General features: G+C 30.9%; 1 protein-coding gene across 1 annotated transcript; it reads left to right on the plus strand.

Annotated features, from left to right (window-relative positions):
* The first annotated feature begins 17,944 nt into the window (after positions 1–17,944).
* On the plus strand, positions 17,945–20,606 carry MYBA7 (R2R3 MYB transcription factor). Its single transcript, NM_001281073.1, has 3 exons — positions 17,945–18,098; positions 18,199–18,328; positions 20,132–20,606. The coding sequence occupies exons 1-3, from the start codon at positions 17,981–17,983 to the stop codon at positions 20,604–20,606; spliced, it is 723 nt and encodes a 240-aa protein (NP_001268002.1). The 5' UTR covers positions 17,945–17,980.
* The last annotated feature ends 1,798 nt before the right edge of the window (positions 20,607–22,404 follow it).

The raw sequence follows: 22,404 nt of genomic DNA on the forward strand, positions 1-22,404 counted from the left end.
GTTTTAGAGAATACAACTATTGTCCAACCTTATATCGAGTAAGAACTACTAACACTTAGTATTTATCTGTTATACTTAAATTAACTACAGGACAATAACGTTAAACTTCTTATAAATAATTGCATAGAGAGCATATGGAATGGTTGAAATTGAAAAATCCTCGTCAATTTAAAAGACAAAAGTGGCTCCAGGATGAACACATGTGAACATTTGCTTATTGGTTTCGAAAAAAGGTATCGAATTGGTGCTAAAATTTGAACTATTCTTTTTATTAATGTTGAACATACATAGTAGCTATTATTTATAATTACATATTGAAGTTGCAATTGGTAACAATGAACCTATATCTGAAACCCTTAAGTGGATAGCTCATGGTTCTAGCCACTATATCTCGAAATATCATGGATATGTCATTAATGGATGTTGATACCATAGCAAGAGGCGTGATGGCTTACGAGCCACCTAAAATAGCGGAGTTAGTATTGTAGCTTCAACAATGCAAATTGCAAATGCCAAGGATCAAAAGCCAATGTTTGGTGAGCTTTGTTTCTACGGGATTATTAACGAGATCTGGGACCTTGATTATACCATGTTTAGGATACTAGTTTTCAAGTGTGATTGGGTTGATAATAAGAATGGCATAAAAGTTGATGATCTTGGCTTTACATTAGTTGACTTTAACAAAATTGCTCATAAATTAGATCCTTTCATTTAGGCATCTCAAGCCAAGCAAGTATTTTATGTGCAAGACCAACTTGATCCAAAGATGGTCAGTTGTTTTGTCAACTCCTCAAAAAGATTTCTTGGATAAGGAGGAAGGTGATGACCTTGTGGACAATTCTATTGAACACCATCCCTTTATAAGGACATTGCTAGAAGTTGAAGCGTTTGATGCAATGGATGACTCAAATGCAATATGTATAAGAGGTGACTGAGAGGATATTTGGATTCAGAACAAATCCTCTACGTAGATGAATTGTAAACATCTTATTAATGATGTACAAATAAAGGATGTCAAGTGGGTTGCAGATCCCACAAAACAGGTAGTTTTTATTCTTTTTGTTTCCAGAGAACATCAAGTTGATTGCCTAAGTTGATGCTATTTTGATGTTATTATTATTATTATTATTATTATTTGATTCTACATTTGACATTTCTTGTCATTAAAATTCGATATACTAAAGCAAATATCAAGTATAATTCTTGTAAAATTCTTGTTTGTAAAAAATAAAATGTAATCATTAAGTTATTTGCATTTTTTAGTTTTGATATGAACAAGCTAACAATTCAGTAAGTTAAATATGCAATTCTAAAAGGCTTTCATAGGAAAATGCAAAAGAAAATGACAATGGATTAGCAAAAATAATAAGAGAAACACATACTTGAATATACAAGTTCATAAAATAAAACAAATTTAAATGAAAATAAATCAAATGAGCAAGAAAGAGGGAGAAAAAATAGCTAAACTAAAATGTCAACTTTGTTATGTGATGAACCATTCCAAAAGGAGGTCCATGAAATTTATGATCTGAATGCATACAATTCACTAAAAAAAATAATATTTGAAACAAAAAAGGTATAAATAACTGAAGCACACAACTAAATGAAGCTAATTAAAGACTTCTTTGTCTCACTTTTATGGCACAAGTGAATAAGAAACTGAGAATAGATTAGGTCTTTTCATTTGAGGCATTTCATTAAGCAATGATGAGGGATTGTTTTGTCTAATTTTTTTTTTTACAACTCTTCTCTAACAAGGTTATATCTAATATAATGTTAACTAATATTTATTAGTTTTGTTTTGTTTTTTTATTACAAGAATGGATCTAGAGAAAGGAGAAAAAACCATAAAAAGGAAGTACAGAGGAATGACATGAAATTCCATGATTACCAAGAATAGGAGCAAAGGGATCAAGTTGCAGGTTAAGTACAATCTTGATGGCATTTTCATAGGAGAATCGATAGTTCATCTAACAAGCTATTTAGACGTATTAACACGCACTATGATGCCAATAAGATATCAAACTTGGCACGTTGTACCTAAACAGTTGAAAGATAAGTTATGGGACATCATTGAGGTAACACATTCTTACTTGCATCACCTTTATGCAAAAACATCAATCATTCCTAACCACGTGAAGTTACTAACATGTATGCTATTAATGTGTAGGGTGATTTTTCATTAAATCACAAAAGAAGGAGGAATTGTATGCTAACAATTGGAAAATGTTTTCAATCATTTAAGAACATGCTAACAGTGAAGTACATTCTTCCTTTCAAAGACCAACCGGAGTTCCTCAAAAAACCGCCAATTCAATATATTTTTATTAAGGATGAAGACTGGACAATGTTTGTTAAAGATCTATTGTCTAATAGCTTTAAGGTATAATTACAACTCTTTACATATCTTGTATTCACGTTCATTAATTATACATTTTTAATTTATAGGAATATCGAGAAGTTCAAAAAGAAAGAAGAAAGAAACATATTTATAATCACCATCTAAGTAGGAAATGATATGTTGGTCTTGAGGAAGAGATGGTAAGTTTATACTAATTAATAGTTTTTAAAATTTATTTTATACATAATACATAATAGTGTTATATGCTTATTACATTATACATTGTCTCCTTTTAAAAGATGGTTGCAAGTGGGTTAACTAAAACTATTGATCAAAGCATATTATGGAAGAAAGTAAGAGAAAAAAAGGATGACACCTTTGATGAAGTGGCCATATCAGTGATTGAGAAAATAGTAAGTGGATATTTTCAACCTTAATTTCATTTATTTATAATAGCTAATTTATGATAACAAATTTGTAATTGAACTTCATAATTAACATTTTTTTTAAGGATAAGCAATTGAAAGAGTCTCAAGAGAATGGTAGGAGTGTCAGTAGGAGTAATGATATGCTTGTAGAAGCATTGGGTACTCCTGAGTATAGTGGTCGAGTTAGGGCCAAAGGGAAGCACCACACACCTCGTCAATATTTTAATAGTGTTGTAGATCGTGTTGTTAGGGATTTTATAGCAGCATCTAAAGAAGAACAAAGAAACATTTAGGCAGAAGTGCTAGAAAAACTGTCTCAAGTGGAAGCAATCACTCCCCAATTTGATGTTAGCAGTTCAAACATGAAACAAAAACAATTTCTCTTACCAGAAGTAGTCGAGAAGCCAATCCGTAAAGGTGAAGATGCAACCCCACCAGTGCCAATGGAACCAAAGAAAAAGGTATTTGTCTAGTTAAGCTAATTTGATGATAATTTTTGTTGTAATAGGAGATATAATTTACGTAAATTTTGTTGTTTTAATTTAATTCAATTGTTGGTGGCACACATATGGTCTTCTTTTATGTGGTGCAATATAAGAAAATCAAAAAGTCGTCAAAAAAATATTTTAGCATTTTGTGCATTCGCAAAATAGGTAATATAATTTTGTTGTCTACATTATTAGGTCATATGGGATTTTTATTTCATATATTATGAAAGTTTTTAATATTCAGTAATTATTTTGATTTATTATGCATTACTAACCTCTTTTATTTTAAGAATAACTATTCTTAATATAACCACATAATAATTTGCATGCCACAATTCAATTTTTCCAATGTTATCTAAAATTACTTCATATCTCAAATTTTTTTCTTATACCTTATAGATGATTTTCAATATTCACCAATGTTAATTTGAAGATGTAGACTTGAAAGAAAGAAATAGAGAAATATTGGCTCATATATAATAATATAACTTCATTTTGTGGGTTAGAAAATGTGAGTTGGCCATGGAGACCAAGGAAAACATAGTGGCCGGTGGCACAATTATACTTGAAAGTTGTTGATGCTCCTTATGATTCAAGTGCACCCCTTCCCATTCCTACTCCTGGACAAACTACTACTGTTGGGGCTGCAATTGGTTATCAAGTTTTGTGGCCAACTCATTTAGTCATCATTCAAACTCCTATCTCGGTAAGTAAATTTAATTACCAAGCTTTATGATAACCTTAATTTTTTTTTTTTCATTTTTTTTGTACATTCAACTAGTTGATTTTATTTGTACCATGGTTCTTAATTGTATAGACATCTAAGAAAGGAAAGAAACAAAAAGCAATAATGTTGAAGTCAATTCTAAGGGTGAGAAAACACAAAATATCAAGAATTTTGACGCATTGGTTGGCCTCATGCTAAGTACCTCAAGAGTACAACCTATTGACTTACGAGATGATGTTTTTAGTGAGAGTTTCAAGACCTTCCTAATGAAAGAAGATATGGACATGATTATATCATCAAAATAAGTGTCATACAATTGTATCTTATACTACATCTAGTGAGGGATTTTATGATTTTTTTTAATTACTCTTCACACTTTTTTGAGGTAAAAGTTTATTTGCTAATGACCTATAATGATTGTTGATAACTTATTATGTGAAATTTAATTAGGCACCTGCATAGAAAGTTGATTGATGGAAAGTAGGTTGAGCGATATGTTTCTATTAATCCAGCGTTGGTTTCAAAAACTTGAATGGGAGAGGGAAGTAAAGAAAACAGGTCAAGGGTCATTGTGGATTGACTAAGGAATGCAAAACATGTTGAATATATGCTCATTCCATACAATCCAGAGTAACCTTTTATCTCAAATCTTGATATGGTGTATATAAGTTAGTTTATGATGTATTAATTTGTGGATATTATATTACAAATTTAATTTTTTTCTTTTTTTCTTTAGTTTCCACTAGGTCTTAGTGGAACTAGAGATGAAAAAAATGATCACATATTACCTTGATCCAATGGCTTGTCAACCATGTGATGATCTTAGGGAGATAGTTAACATGTAAGTGTGTATTTCTAATGTTTTAGTATAATGCATATTGTCTATAGAACATCATTTATTTTTAATAGGGCAATTAGAATCAACCCACCAAAAAAACAGAAAACATCAAAGAGAGAGCCAACTTGGGTGAAAGTAGTTGTAAGTACTTATTCCTTTAGATTAAAATATATTGTTTGACCACTTAATTCACTACACAAAATTAGGAAATGGATGGTTATTAATATGATGATCAGTTAGATACTAAAGAAGTAAGAACATCATTCTACGTTTGTTGTAATTGTTGATACTTTTGCCATAGTGTCCAAGACAACCTGGTAGTGTGGAATGTGGGTATTACGTAATGAGATACATGAAAGAAATCATTGCTAATCCAAACCAACTAACATCAAAGGTTTGTATGTAATGCAATTCATATGGTTGGTCATTTTACTATATCACTTGATTTATCAATTCAACTTAGTGAAGGTGTATGTTATTCCATTTCAATTTAATGGGAGAAAAACATATAGTGAAATGGAGATTAATGAAGTTCGCTTAGATTGGACTATGCTAATGACTCAATTAATCATTACTCATGCTTGAAGGTACCTTGTATGACCTATAGTATAATATAACTTCATATTATTCTAAAGATCTAATGAATATTTTGTTAATGTTAATTTTATAATTTATTCTTAGTCATGATTTGTTAATGTATATCTTGGTACTCCTAGTTGGCAATGTTTTCAATATGGATCATACAATGGTTGCTCTATTTTGATGGATGTGTAATTGGAAAATTGAGAGGTGAAGCCTAGTAGACATAGGTGTCACAACCTTTGTGTATTTCCTATACACATCCTTATTAGTTGGATTTGTAGAAATCCTAGTGTTGTAATGGTACGAAAATTCATGCATTTCAAACTCTTTTTTGTAAAGTCTTTAGTCTCATTACATGTGCATGCATTAGGAATATGTCTATCCTAAAAAAAACCATTTTGGATCCTTAAGATCACTTGCTTTATAACTTTTTTCAATCTAAATTTGTAGAGGCCTCCTCCTAAACTAATGGGCTTAAATTTTAAAATATCTTGTACTTATATTTTCTTTGACATTAAAAAATAGGAAGTTAGATTAAGACTTCTTACAAATAAGCCTATGGAAAAAAAAATAGCACCCCCTTCTCCCTAAATAGGTATCCAAAGCCTCCTTGTCTAAAATTGGGCACCAACTTGAATACTAGCTCTTCAATCTAAATACAATTGTAAGGAAAGAAACTAGTCATTCTGACATAATAGTTTTTCCTTCCACCAAGGCCCTTTTACTTTTAGTCTGCTGATCACTGTTACAAAAATAAACCCTTTGTCATATCATGTAGTTTTTGCTATCTTTAGTGTTATTTTACTCTTTTAGTCAATAAAGTATTGCCAATGTATTATTTTTCATGGATTCATAACATGTCAAGTTAAAAGATCAATTTAATTATAATGTTTTAGCTTAAATTAATTTCTCAACATTCCTAGTTTTCTTTATCTCAATTATTCTACTACCTTTGGCTACTAACCTTCTTTGAAATTAATAAGCTTATTGAATTTAATGTGTTAAAATTTTTAAGAATCTAATTTGTTACTAAATTGTTTTTTTGTATATTCTTCAAGTTGTACTGAAAGACATAGGTCATTCTCTTAAGTACGTCACTACTACTCTTGGTTATTCAGACCTGAACATGATCAATGACATGAAGGACACCTTGCAATAGTTTAAATTTTCATAAAAGAATATTGAGGTAAGATGTTTAGGTTATTGTTAGTTTTATGAATAAATTCCATGTTTAGAAAATCATTTCATGTACGTTTCATATTTAGGATGTGTACTTAAGATAATAGATATCCTCACATGATTATATGTTAATGTACCCATGCAAGCTAGCTCTTCTCTTGACATTATACTTCATACCGACTACATTAATTGGTTAAATAGATAGAACCAATAAATTGTAAATTTCATGTATAATAGATATTAACAATAGGAAGAACATGATATTTTGACATACAATTCCATAATTTTACATAGATATTTTAACTTACAATTTCAAAATTTTTCAAACTTATAGTTTTTTCCTTTTAATTCATTACTTGTTTCCTTTGCAAAACATCTAGTGTCTTGTAGGACCTATAATAAGGATGAAAAGATGTTAATGGTTGAAGTTTCATATATAAGATATAAATCATACCAAAATAGTCACTAAGATCAAGATTTTTCTTTTTTGGGTTTTTTAAGAGTCAAAGACATTTGTTTATACATATAATTGATGACTTGTAAAGGCCAATTGGGTGGAAGGGCTAAAAGATCATTATATAATGGAGATAGTTGATGAATAATGGGTCCTTTAGCTAATTGTAATTTATAGTAATGCTTAATTAGGGAAGAAAGCAACCACATGGTGATTCGCATTGTGTAACTCCAAGTGGGTCATTTAATCAAAAACATTTATAAAACCTATGACCTCATACTAATGTAGTAAAGCTACTATAGTATAGTGGCTCTAGGGTCGAACTCTGGGATGGGTTTTCATTCTACCAGTGATGTATTCAAAATTAGAAATTGTATTTAATGATTTCCTTAATCAAAAACTTAAAGTTTAAAAGAAAATAAAATTTGTTTTGAAAGTGTTTAAAACTAAACTAACATAAACTAATTAAAAATGGAAGAAAGAAAAGTCTCCCGGAGCTCAGGATTGCTAGGATCAAGTTTAGAATGCAAAGTGGAAAATTCCGGATTTTTCTCCTCGCATTGGGGATTTAACCTATAGTTATTTCCCGAACCGGTATAGGTTTAACAATGAAGATTTAATCCATAATAATCAATATAAATGGTAGTCAAAGTCCATTAATGGCTTTAGAAACTATAGGTCTTCACCTTGAACCGCTTTCCAATGACTCGTATATGATAACTAATGGACTAATATGGATCTAGCAATAAGCATCCATAAAGACCTGAAGCTTACCATGTATTGGTCATTCAAAGTGATTCTAAGGGATTTAAAGCAAAACTTTGGATTTAAAAGCCATTTACGAATTCCAACTACCTGAATTTAATGCACGGGAGCTTTCCACCTTTTCATCTGGACTTTTCACCTGGCTTCCTTTACTCCAAGAAACCGAAAGTTTAGCCTCTCATCCTCTGAGAAAACATCCTCAGAGGTTGTTTGGCTTCCAAGAAAAAGAAAATAGTAAAGAGAAAATGGAAAATGAGAGAGCTTTGTAAAAATTATTCTAAGTGTCAAACGTAATACGTATATTTTCAGAGGTAATTTCCACCCCTTATATAGTCTTTACAAAAGCAAAAGCTTGTGATTGGTTAGTTACAAGGATAGGAAAGGAAATTACATCAAAAATTACATATGAAAATATCTAAAGTGGAGTCGGCAAAAACAGAGCACGCATGGGGTGTGCGAAATTTTTGCACACCTGAAGGAGGTGTGCGAACTTCGCACACCATTCGCACAGCTAAAGGGGGGTGTGCGAAATTCTCGCACACCTGGAGCAGTTGTCTTCCGAAGGCCATATCTTCCTTGTTTCAGCTCCAAATCATGCACGGTTTGAAGCGTTGGATTCTTGACTTCAAAAGCTTTAAAATGGTATATAGCATGTAAAAATTGGACTTCGGGAAGTGCTCCAAAAGTGCGAAAGAAGACTGCAGCTGCTACATTTTGATTTTTCTTCACTTTGCTTCTCTTTGGTTTTCTCCTTTGCTTGACTTGTTTTAACGATCCAAAAAGCTGTCAAAACATTAAAACTAGCCACAAATATGATTAAAAGACATTGCTAGGTCCTTAACATGCCAATTGGACTAAAGATGGAGAACTACTACACAAAAGTGCTTAAAACATAATGCATTAAAGGTGTAAAATAGCACTTTTTGGGTAGTAATCACTGATATACCATATTCATTGATGAAGGGAAACCACCTAACCTAGTTATTTAATTGGTTCAATTCTATCCATAATGAGTTAGTCCAAGTAAGTGATTAAGTGTATACATGCTTTAAATTTAAGACCTACTTGGACTTAGGGCAAGCCCCAATACTTTGATAGCATATTTTGATAACCATAGGTGCAAGTCATCATCCACTCATGGTTACAACATGAATGATAACATGAGTTGGACAAAATTAATTATTGCATTCAACCCAAGTTAGATATACTTATAACATATTTTGATAACCATGGGTGCAAGTCATCATTAACTCATGATTACAACATGAATGATAATATGAGTTGGACAAAATTAATTATTGCATTCAACCCAAGTTAGACAAAATCAAATATTGCATTTGGGAAAACACTAGAAAGTGGTTTATTGTTTTTTTTCTTAAACACATAACAAGAGTTCATGGAATATTTAGAAATTTGGTGTAACAAAATTATTGGGGTTTGTTCAGTTCTTCCAACATGTTGAAATTTATTGCAATGGAAGAAATATATCTTGGAAATTTAAAAAATTGGTTTGTACACCTTTATTGATGCTGGTATTGATGAAATTCCTGCATAACTCAGATGCACATGTTTCATTAGAAGAGTTGAGAGAAAATAGTTCAGATAAAAGAGTATACTTAAAAACCACTATTAATTCCTCTAAAACTTTACATACGTACTGGAAAAACCTTGTAGAGACTAGATTCACTCACTGTTATGATGAAAGTCAAGACGAATGAGACGTGAAAGCCTTCCAATATTCTCTGGCAAGCCAGTCAACAAGTTTCTTGCTGTGAAAATAGCAAGCAAACACAGTTTTGAGAATACTTTAAGTATATTTAAACAAAGAATCAGATATTGGTGGCATCAGATAAAGGACTATTTACATGTCTTAGTTGGATTGGATATTTCATATCCCGCGATCAAGGTGTTCCATGTGATCAAATCCCTTTGATTCATTTCATAGAAATATCTATTTGCTTCAGAGAAACATTTACACCTGCAATACATGTCTAGTATAGAATTCATGACAGGAAGATTGGATTCAAACCCATGTTTAGTCACTGCTGCATGCAGTTTTGGACTAATTGAATCGAGTTTCTCACTATGAGTGGAATTGGATGAAAATGAGTGGTAGATAGTAGTCATGAGTGGATACATCTAGTGTTCTAATCTTGGTTCAGAACTATGTTTTGGACTATTTGATAATAGTATAAGATCATGTATACTTGCTGGGTTGTTTGTGGATACATTTTGATATATTTAGGATACATATTTATATCTTTTTAATGAACTTTCAAACAAAAATATAAAATAATGTTGTTTTTTTTTCATACTTGCAAAAGATTAGGTGACATGTTTAATATACATTGGATGTAGATTTTTTTCATTGAATTTTTAATAAACTTTAAAAAATAAATATAAAATAATGTTACTTTTTTCTTTCTTGCCAAAGGTTAGGTGACATTTGCAGTGCTGCAGTTTTTAGAGGAGAAGATCACGCATAAATTTTTGTTATCATGTACAGCTACTTGATATTTGGTTATTTTTGGGTAAATATCTATTCTTTTTTCATATATATTGATTCGACTCATGGTAGCTTAGTTTTAAAGGCGTATCAACAAAATTTATACCTTAAATACTATTACTACAATAGCCAAGCTACTATAGCATAGTGGTTCTAGGATCGTTCACTGGGAAGGGTTTTCGCAAACACTAGTGATATTCAAATTAGGAAAATAGGTGATTTTCTTATGGATGTTAGCTTTAAAAGAAGATGTAAATGTTTTAGAAAGATTTAAACTAATCTAAGCTAACATTAAAGACTAAAATGAAAGGGTGTAAAAACAAGTTTCTCAAAGATAGGATAGCTATGCTCTGGCTCTTATGCAAATTGGAAATCTCAGGATAGGCTCCTCGCGTTGGGGTTGCAACTATGGTGATGCTTGCTTCCCGAACCGGTATGGATTTAGCAAATCAAGTTTTAATCCTTTAAAATGGCAAAACAGATGGTAGTGAATTTCATCAATGGTTATTCACCTTAGACTTCCTTTGAATGGCTCGTAAGAGATAACTAATGGTCTAAAGCCAAAAGCTTACCAAATATTGGCAACTCAAAGTCATTCCAAGTGATAAACTCACCTTTCAATGACCATTGAAATTGGTTCTAACGGATTAATACAAAACATGGAATTGAAAACCTCACCTTCCAATAGCTCGTAGGAGATAACTAATGGATAGAAATCCAAAAGCTTATCAAGTATTGGCCGTTGGAAGTTGTCCAAAGGAAATAAAAACCAAACTTTGCATTAATGAACCTTTAATGAAAAACGTCTACCTTACCTTCCGGGTGCGAGAAATTTCCATGGGATTGCATCCAAGCCATCACATAACATCCATACTTTGAGAAACTAAAAGTTTTAGCCAATCATCCTCTAAGGAAAAGCCCTCAGAGGCTATTTGGCTACTAAGAAAATAGAAATGGGGAAGAACAGGAGAAACGAAAGAGCTCTGTGAAATATTCTAAGTGTCAAACGTAATATATTCTATCTTCTATATTCTATATTTCCCAAGAGGTGATTTCCACCCCTTATAAAGTCTTTACAAAAGCAAAAGCTTGTGATTGGTTAGTTACAAGGATAAGAAAGGAAATTACATCACAAAATACAAAGGAAAATATCTAAAGTGGAGTCGGCAAAGGCAGAGGAAAATTCGCAACACGCATGGGTTATGCGAATTTTGAAGGTGTTATGCGAATTTCGCATAACACCTTGTGGAATGCGAAATTTTCGCATAACCTGGAGCAGTTGGCTTCCGAAGGCCATATCTTCCTCATTTCAGCTCGAAATCGTACACGGTTTGAAGCGTTGGATTCTTGACTTCCAGAGCTTTGAAATGGTATATAGCATGTAAAAAATGGACTTCGGAAAGTGCTCCAAAAGTGCGAAAGAAGACTGCAGCTGCTGTCCTCTGTTTTCCTCTTCTCCATTGTTCTTTCCTTGCATACTTTGAACGACTTTGGCAAAGGGCTATGGAGCTCCAAAGCTTGGTTCTTCATGAATTTGAGCTTCCAAAAGCTTTGCCATAACTTGTCCAAGTAGTTCCTCCATCATTTGGCATGCTTGAATTGATTCATAAGCTGATAAAAACATGTAAACTTGCCACAAAATGGTTAAAACCAATTACTAAGGACCTTAATGAATTAATTGGGTTAAATGAATATGATTACTACTCAAAGGTGCTTAAAACCATTATAATTAGGTCTACAAAATAGCACTTTTTGGTAGTAATCATATATTTGACAAGATAACAAGATTTTATATAGTTGTTAGGTTGTTTGGGAATATATTTGGATACATGTTTATATCATTTTATTAATCTTTCAAATATAAACATATACTGATTTTTTTTTCTTACTTGCAGAAGATTTGATGGCATTTGCAACAATTACAGCACTTTTGAAGGCACAAGATCATGGCTACATTATATTTATCATGTATAACTATTGGATTTTTGGGTACATATTTGCCTTTTTTTGGATGTATGTGAGATAATATAAGATTATGCAAGGATATTAAGGTTTTTTTTTTTTTTTGTCAATATATTTGCCTACATGTTCATATTTTTTTTAAAGTATATTTTATACATTCATGTACTTTATATATATATATATAGACACACACATAATAGGTTCAATTTTGATGCAGATTATTTGGGCAATAGGTTAGGTTGTTGACATGTTCCATATGCAACCTTGATATGAAATAAAACAATTTCCTTTATATGAATAAAGAAATCTTGACATAAAAGAAATTGTATTCCTTGACATAAGAATAAAAGAACCTTAACATATTAAAATTTCAACTTTGAAAAAAAAATAACAAAAAACATCCTTGACATATGTGTATATTAAATTTAAAAGCATGTAAAACAACATTGACATATATCATACTTAAGCTTAACATATATTAAATATAATCTTGACAAAACAATGAGTTAACTTTCACATATGTTTAACCTAACCTTGACTAAAGTGGAAGAAACGTTTTAACATATGTCATATTAATAAGATTCCCACATTGATAGAAATAAGGTCTACTTAACATATGCATATGTCAAGCTAACTTTTATCATTTCTTGACACTGGCATAGACGACATATGTGAATACTGATCTACCTTAACATATATACCTTATCTTGACGATGAAAAACTGTCAATGAAGACCTTTTTTCTTGTAGTAAAGGGTGAGAAAACACAAAATATCAAGAATTTTGAGGCATTGGTTGGCCTCATGCTGAGTACCTCAAGAGTACAACCTATTGACTTACCAGATGATGTTTTTAGTGAGAGTTTCAAGACCTTCCTAATGAAAGAAGATATGGACATGATTATATCATCAAAAGAAGTGTCATCCAATTGTATCTTATACTACATCTGGTGAGGGATTTTATGATTTTTTTTAATTACTTTTCAAACTTTCTTTTTATGTAAAAGGTTATTTGCTAATGACCTATAATGATTATTGATAACTTATTATGCGGGATTTAATTAGAAACCTGCATAGAAAGTTGATTGATGGAAAGTAGGTTGAACGATATGTTTTTGTCAATCCAACATTGGTTTCAAAAGTTGGAATGGGAGAGGGAAGTAAAGAAAATAGGTCAAGGGTCATTGTGGATTGACTAAGGAATGCAAAATATGTTGAATATATGCTTATTCCATACAATCCAGAGTAACCTCTTATATCAAATCTCGATATGGTGTATATAAGTTAGTTTATGATGTATTAATTTGTGGATATGATATTACAAAATTAATTTTTTTCTTTTTTCTTTAGTTTCCACTAGGTCTTAGTGGAACTAGAGATGAAAAGATGATCGCATATTACCTTGATCCAATGGCTTGTCAACCATGTGATGATCTTAGGGAGATAGTTAACATGTAAGTGTGTACTTCTAATATTTTAGTACAATGCATATTGTCTATAGAACATCATTTATTTTTAATAGGGCAATTAGAATCAATCCACCAAAAAAACAGAAAACATCAAAGAGAGAGCCAGCTTAGGTGAAAGTAGTTGTAAGTACTTATTCCTTTAGATTAAAATATATTGTTTGACCACTTAATTCACAACACAAAATTAGGAAATGGATGGTTATTAATATGATGATCAGTTAGATACTAAAGAAGTAAGAACATCATTCTACGTTTGTTGTAATTGTTGATACTTTTGCCATAGTGTCCAAGATAACCAGGTAGTGTGGAATGTGGGTATTACGTGATGAGATACATGAAAGAAATCATTGCTAATCCAAACCAACTAACATCAAAGGTTTGTATGCAATGCAATTCATATGGTTGGTCATTTTACTATAGCACTTGATTTGTCAATTCAACTTAGTGAAGGTGTATGTTATATCATTTCATTTTCATGGGAGAAAACATATAGTGAAATGGAGATTAATGAAGTTCGCTCAGATTGGGCTATGCTAATGACTCAATTAATCATTACTCATGCTTGAAGGTACCTTGTATGACCTATAGTCTAATATAACTTTATATTATTCTAAAGATCTAGTGAATATTTTGTTAATGTTAATTTTATAATTTATTCTTAGTCATGATTTGTTAATGTATATCTTAGTACTCCTAGTTGGCAATGTTTTCAATATGGATCATGCAATGGTTGCTCTAGTTTGATGGATGTGTAATTGAAAAATTGAGAGGTGAAGCCTAGTAGACATGGTAGGTGTCACAACCTTTGTGTATTTCTTGTACACATCCTTATTAGTTGGATTTGTAGAAATCCTAGTGTTGTAATGGTACAAAAATTCATGCATTTCAAACTCTTTTTTTTAAAGTCTTTAGTCTCATTACATGTGCATGCATTAGGAATATGTCTATCCTAAAAAAAAACCATTTTGGATCCTTAAGATCACTTGCTTTATAACTTTTTTTCAATCTAAATTTGTAGAGGCCTCCTCCTAAACTAATGGGCTTAAAGTTTAAAATATCTCGTACTTATATTTTCTTTGACATTAAAAAATAGGAAGTTAGATTGACTTCTTACAAATAAGCCTATGGAAAAAAAATAGCACCTCATTTTCCCTAAATAGGCCTCCAAAGCCTCCTTGTCTAAAATAGGGTATCAACTTGAATACTAGCTCCTCAATCTAAATACAATTGTAAGGAAAGAAACTAGTCATTCTAACATAATAGTTTTTTCCTCCACCAAGGCCCTTTTACTTTTAGTCTGCTGATCATTGTTACAAAAATAAACCCTTTGTCCATATCATGTAGTTTTTGCTATCTTTGGTGTTATTTTACTCTTTTAATCAATAAAGTATTGCCAATGTATTATTTTTCATGGATTCATAACATGTCAAGTTAAAAGATCAATTTAATTATCATGTTTTAGCTTAAATTAATTTCTCAACATTCCTAGTTTTCTTTATCTCAATTATTCTACTACCTTTACCTACCAACCTTCTTTGAAATTAATAAGTGTATTGAATTTAATGTGTTAAAACTTTTAAGAATCTAATTTGTTGCTAAATTGCTTATTGTATATTCTTCAGGTTGTACTGAAAGACATAGGTCATTCTCTTAAGTACATCACTACTACTCTTGGTTATTCAGACCTGAACATGATGAATGACATGAAGGACACCCTGCAATAGTTGAAATTTTCATAAAAGAATATTGAGGTAAGATGTTTAGGTTATTGTTAGTTTTATGAATAAATTCCATGTTTAGAAAATCATTTCATGTACGTTTCATATTTAGGATGTATACTTAAGATAATAGATATCCTCACATGATTAGATGTTAATATACCCATGCAATCTAGCTCTTCTCTTGACATTATACTTCATACCGACTACATTAATTGGTTAAATAGATAGAACCAATAAATTGTAAATTTCATGTATAATAGATATTAACAATAGGAAGAACATAGATATTTTGACATACAATTTCATAATTTTACATAGATATTTTAACTTACAATTTGAGAATTTTTCAGACTTATAGTTTTTTCCTTTTAATTCATTACTTGATTCCTTTGCAAAACATCTAGTGTCTTATAGGGCCTATAAGAAGGATGAAAAGATGTTAATGGTTGAAGTTTCATATATAAGATATAAATCATACCAAAATAGTCACTAAGATAAAGACTTTTCTTTTTTTTGGGTTTGTTAAGAGTCAGAGACATTTGTTTATACATATAATTGATGACTTGTAAAGACCAATTGGGTGGAAGGGCTAAAAGATCATTATATAATGGAGATAGTTGATGAACAATGGGTCCTTTAGCTAATTGTAATTCATAGTAATGCTTAATTAGGGAAGAAAGCAACCACATGGATATACCATCTTCTTTGATGAAGGGAAGCCACCTAACCTAGTTATTTAATTGGTTCAATTCTATCCATAATGAGTTAGTCCAAGTAAATGATTAAGTGTGTACATGCTTTAAATTTAAGACCTACTTGGACTTAGGGCAAACCCCAATACTTTGATAGCATATTTTGATAACCATAGGTGCAAGTCATCATCCACTCATGGTTACAACATTAATGATAACATGAGTTGGACAAAATTAATTATTGCATTCAACCCAAGTTAGATATACTTATAACATATTTTGATAACCATGGGTGCAAGTCATCATTCACTCATGGATTACAATATGAATGATAATATGAGTTGGACAAAATTAATTATTGCATTCAACCCAAGTTAGACAAAATCAAATATTGCATTTGGGAAAACACTAGAAAGTGGTTTATTTTTTTTGTTTTCTAAAACACATAACAAGAGTTCAAGGAATATTTAGAAATTTGGTGTAACAAAATTATTGGGGTTTGTTCAGTTCTTCCAACATGTTGAAATTTATTGCAGTGGAAGAAATATATCTTGGAAATTTAAAAAATTGGTTTGTACACATTTCATTTATAGAGTTGTTTTCTTTACTATTTGTCAATATTAGTTATATGTAACCTCTCAATTATTTTTGCAGGTTGAGCATCTAGAATGTGAGTTGTAACCATCCTTATGCATTTTGAAGAAAGATGATGTAGAACTAGATGCAACAAAAGACTATGAATGACTCAAAGTTGAAAAAGAAGTTGTAAAATTTTTGGTTTTTTGAATAATTTCAACTAAATTTAATGCTAAGCAAATTCATGATTGATTATGTCTGACGTTTATTGGTAAATTTTAATAGTGAAAGAGAAACACCACAATTAGTACTTTTTCTCCTAGGAATTTCTTAAATTAACTTTTTATTACTCAATCATTGTTTGTGCAAAATTATAAAACATGGCATAAGTAGGACTTTTATGGGTTATTAAAATTTCGAATGAGATAAGATGACACTTTTTTAAAGCGTCATGCTTTGTTCTCATAGGATATTAAAGGCAAAAGATGACACTTATTATGAATGTCAACACCTATACAATGACGCTTTTCATAAGCATCAAGGTTGAGGATTTTAAAACATGATGCTTTTTTCGAGTGTCAAGGTTGAAAATTGCTATAAGATGACACTTATCATGAGTGTCGATGTTGCTCCTACCTATACAATGACACTTTATTGAGTGTAAATATTGAGATGAATGAAATTGCAGACCCATAATGATGCTTATAGAGCGATAAGGTTTAGAATAATGACACTTTCTATGAGCTTCATGGTTAACCGCAAAAAAAGATGGCGCTTGTGAAAAGCATCAACAATTGGAAATTCATAAGATGACAATCTAAGATATGATGCTTTTGGAAAGCGTCATCTTATATCTATCTCAACGCTTAAAAAACTGTCATCTTTTGACATTTTCCTTGTAGTGGCGTTTTCACCCATTAATTCTATTAAAATATAGTAAATAAAATGTAAACAAGAAGTACAATAGAGAGGTAAGTGTTGAGGGATGGAATGATTGGACGGGTAGGTGATTGATGATTGAGGAGCACTGTTGTTATCATCCAGTGTTGTTATTATCCAGTGGAAATCTCTCTTCTATGGCTCCCAGAAGTACACGTCGTGCTGCCGATTCGAACTTACAAAATGGAAGAAGTGCCGACAAAGATGCAGCTTATATAAATGGACTTGAAGGCTTTGAAGTTTGGCAAGGAGTAGCATCACTCATACATGGTTTTAATCACTATTAATTGTTGATTGCGAATTACTAGGTCGCTTATGGAGGGCTCTTTAGGTCTGCGGAAAGGTGCTTGGACTAGTGAAGAGGATCATCTGCTAAGAAAGTGCGTAGAAAAGTATGGAGAGGGGAAGTGGCATCAGGTTCCTTTTCGAGCAGGTAATGGCTGGGGTAGTGGTACGTTGAGAGAGTGAATTCTAATGTGTTTGTTTAGCTAGCTCTTTTCTGAGAAAGTATTTTCATTCTTGTGTGTTTCCAGGCTTGAACCGTTGCCGGAAAAGCTGTAGACTGAGGTGGTTGAACTATCTGAAGCCCGATATCAAAAGAGGGAAATTCACGGCTGATGAAGTTGATCTCATGATGAGGCTCCACAAGCTGTTAGGCAACAGGCAAGCTCAGTTTACAGACTCTGTGTCTCGTAATTATACATTTATTATAATTTAATTTAATGTTTGAATTATAATTTATTTATTTTTATACATTTTTATGATCATAAATCAAATATATAAAAAATAAAATATTTTTGTAACATTTTTTTCCATGATTTTTCGTGGAATCAAACAGATTCTTAAGAGTTAATTATTGTGAAAGAATCGATAGGCTTTTGCTTGAGCTTGAGCTTGACCAAAAAGCTAGCTTATCCTTTGTCCCTGCCGCTGCATGCCAAAATAGGGAAAAAAAAAAAAAAAGAAGAAAAAAGGACACTAGTATGGAAAACAAGCCACGTGGACTTTTTTCTGTGCCCTAGACCCCCACCAAAAAAACAAAGGACAGTTCTTGTTTTGTCTGGTGGCTGGGTCCTGTTTAGTGAACCACAACCATCATATGCAACCCTAATTTTGGTTTTTCCTTTCTCCTTCAAAAACAATAATAGAATAAATAATCTACTCTAACCATGGCCTTGAGTTTACCTCTTCTATTTACATCATTAAAAATTTATTATTTGTTGTTAGGTCTACCGTCCTTGTCAAGGGCCCCCTTTTGATTTGCTTTTGGTACCCTTCTTTCTAGATCTATTTCCTATACAATACAATTACTTCCATAAATAAATGTTCAATAAATTATTAATTTTATTTAAATAATAAAATATTTTAATTTTAATTTGAGTTAGTGTACTAAATTCATTACACATTTGAAAGCCATTAGTTTTTATAATATTAAGTTTTTATACCAATTTTTTTTTTCTTTTTAGAGTCTTTCAATTTTATGTGGTTCATAACTATTTCTTCTTTTTAAGGGTATTTTTAGACTTCTATATATTAACTTTTGATCACATCTTTTATTTTGGGATTTATAAATCATATATTTAAATATTGAATAGTAAAAACATGTAATAATTTATATAAACTAATAAATTATTCATTTATTGGTAAATCAATAACATCTTTGAAAATGCTGGCAGGTGAGGAGTATTTTTTTTAAGAAAATTTTTATTTCAATGAAAAAGGCACAAATAATGAGGAGGTCATTATGAGAGATTCAGAAAGAAAAATAAATATTTTATTCATTTTTCCTTCTATTTCCATAGGATAACTTAAATAATAAAAGTATCATACTCAATGATGATTTTGATAGGAATAAAATCCCACAGTGGGATTCTCACTGATCTCCATGAGGAGGTATAGAGGTATTTTGATTCTTTTTATATAATGAATGATTTATAATATCTTAAAATTAGTATTTTATCCCACATTTTCATTAAATTTTTGACTTTTTATTTGTTAAGTAAATATTATTTTCCTTATTCTTATTATTTAGAAAAAAAAAAAACTCTTAATTAATGTTCTTTTATATATATATATATATATATATTTTAAAATTATGTGTAGGGGTTTTATTATTAATTTATATTTTTTTATCGGTAATTCTATCATTATCAAATATTAAAATGGAAGCAAATAATTATTTCAATCTTATATTTACAAGAATTGAAATAATAAAATTGATTCTTATCTATGGAGAAAAACAAATATAAATAAAACATTTTCGTTTCTCATTCCCACACGTACTAACATGGCCTTAAGTTGGAGAAGCTAGCACCATGGCATTACCAGTCTATTAGAAGCAGCAACTTGCTTGCAACTGCTTCCACTTGGGAACAGTACATGCAATTGAAATTTCAACAACCCTATAGAAATTCGGCGCAGAGCTTTAACTTACAGTATACATATCAACTTATTATGTTCGTACAGATGGGCATTGATCGCAGGTAGACTTCCAGGAAGAACATCAAACGATGTGAAGAATTATTGGAACACCCATCTGCGCAAGAAGATGGTGAAAGATGAAGTTGAGGAGACAGTGAAAATCAATGCTATAAGGCCTCGTCCTCGGACCTTCACTAAGAACCTATACTGGTTAGAAAGAAAAGAACTTCTAGAGAATGATCAATCAGAACTTCATATTCCTCGCAAACCCTTTTCCACGACCCCTCCATCAGAGGATGGACTGAACTCATGGTGGGAAAGCTTATTTTCTGACAAGGAAGAGAATAAAGAAATCACGTGTTCCATAGAGAGGTCAGCAAATGAGTCCATTTCTTGCCTCTGGGATGAACAAATTGCAGCAATGCCAGAAGTAGGGAAGACTTCTATTACAAATGGCCAAATTGAATGGACCGATTGCTCTTTCGATATGGACCACCTCTGGGATCTCATAAATGCATGATACACGGAAATCATAATATGATTAAGTGGTGGGAAGACTTCTATTACAAATGGCCAAATTGAATGGACCGATTGCTCTTTCGATATGGACCACCTCTGGGATCTCATAAATGCATGATACACGGAAATCATAATATGATTAAGTGGTTTTTCTTTCTTCATCTTTGTAAGGTAAGAAATGGCTGTATATCCACTTCTAAATTGTAAGAAAAATAAATAAAAATAGCTGAATATGAATGTATAATTAATGTTGCTTCCTTGAAGTTCCCAACACATTTCAGTGATTTTGTCTTAAAGGGTTGGTTCGATCCGTACCAAATAAAAAACTTTAGTTTATATGATTGTCATGGTAATTTCAGCAAGAATAATTTTTCTTAAGTGGCAATAGAATTAAAATTAGGCAATGTATCACATTGTCTAACTTTAAGAAGATTACACTATTTGAATCACCTAACCCTATGATAATTTATGTTATTGCAACGTTGCAAAAAATAAAACAAGATGTTGAATGAGAATTAGAGTGCGTTTGACAATGATTTTGGAAAATATTTTTAGTTTTTCTAATAATTAAAATTTTTTATTTTTTAAGAATTAGAAATACTAGAAACACTTTTCAAAATTATTGTGAAACGTATTCTTAATATAGAACATGGCTATTTAAACAAGAAGCGAAAAGAGATGAAGTGTTAATTAGATTGATTAATTTTACCTCCAGTTATTTTGCATAGTATAACTTAGCATAATTGAACATGGTTACTAATTCCTTCTTTAGCATAATTGAATTCATTTGAGTAATTAATCAATTAACCCAACAAAAAAGGAGAATGGTTACATAATGGAAATAACACAATTATATGTGTGCTCACTTTGTCAATTAAAAGTCATATGTCCACCTTTATTTTTTACTTGCATTTTCACTTGATGAAAAGATTTGTTTTATTTTAAAAAATAATTTTTTATCCAAAAAATTGCAAACATCACTTATTTTTAAGGTAAACAAAATTATAAAGTAAATTCTAAGGTCCTATTTGATAATTGTTTTTAAAAACTATTCTTTAATGTTTTGTATAACAAAAGTTTGTTTGAGAACATGAAATGTTTTTAACTTGTTTTTAATATTTTTAAATATGTTTTAAAAATTATTTTTTTTATCCCGTGCTTTATTTTTAATCATTCTACATGTTTGTATAATTATTTTCTAAAACAATTATTAGAAAACAAGTAAAAATAACAAAAAATAACTAAAACATGTTATCTGAAAACACTTTATTTTTTGTTCTTAAAAACAAAAAATAGAAAATAGGTTTTGATCGTCAAACGTGTTATCATGTTTTTTTTTTAAACAAAAAACTATTATTGAAACCAGTTGCCAAACAAGCCCTCAGAGTGACTATTAAAGGAAAAGACAAATCTATAAGTCAATGATGATTCAAACTCATATTACCTATTAGGAAAGTACAATTTAAGTTGTAACACCCCTCTACATCCTAAATTGGTACCAGATTGGGAGAACTTTGACAAATATAAAGAGAATAACAATGAAATAAATTTAAAAATAAGTATACAAAAGCATGGTGATATAATAACTACAAAAGTGAATCAATCAATTCAAGTTAATTAAGAGTCATGCATGAGTTTATTTTGGGTTGAAAAATAGATAATATTCCATGCAAGTTCCATCCTAAAATAAATATAAAAATACTGTAATAGTTTACGAGAAACATTCATCCGTTATTCGTATATGGAACAAACAAGTCTTGGTATGGAGAAACGACCAATATGATGGATGTTGTGTCTTG

The sequence above is a fragment of the Vitis vinifera genome, chromosome 14 (assembly GCF_030704535.1).
Source record: "Vitis vinifera cultivar Pinot Noir 40024 chromosome 14, ASM3070453v1".
NCBI classification, from domain to species: Eukaryota; Viridiplantae; Streptophyta; class Magnoliopsida; order Vitales; family Vitaceae; genus Vitis; species Vitis vinifera.

Bases quoted from the DNA above. Each gene is read 5' to 3' on its own strand.
- MYBA7 (NM_001281073.1), top strand. From the start codon at position 17,981: ATGGAGGGCTCTTTAGGTCTGCGGAAAGGTGCTTGGACTAGTGAAGAG. The intron at 18,099-18,198 runs GTAATGGCTGGG...GTGTGTTTCCAG, and splicing joins TCAGGTTCCTTTTCGAGCAG to GCTTGAACCGTTGCCGGAAA. The intron at 18,329-20,131 runs GCAAGCTCAGTT...ATGTTCGTACAG, and splicing joins CACAAGCTGTTAGGCAACAG to ATGGGCATTGATCGCAGGTA.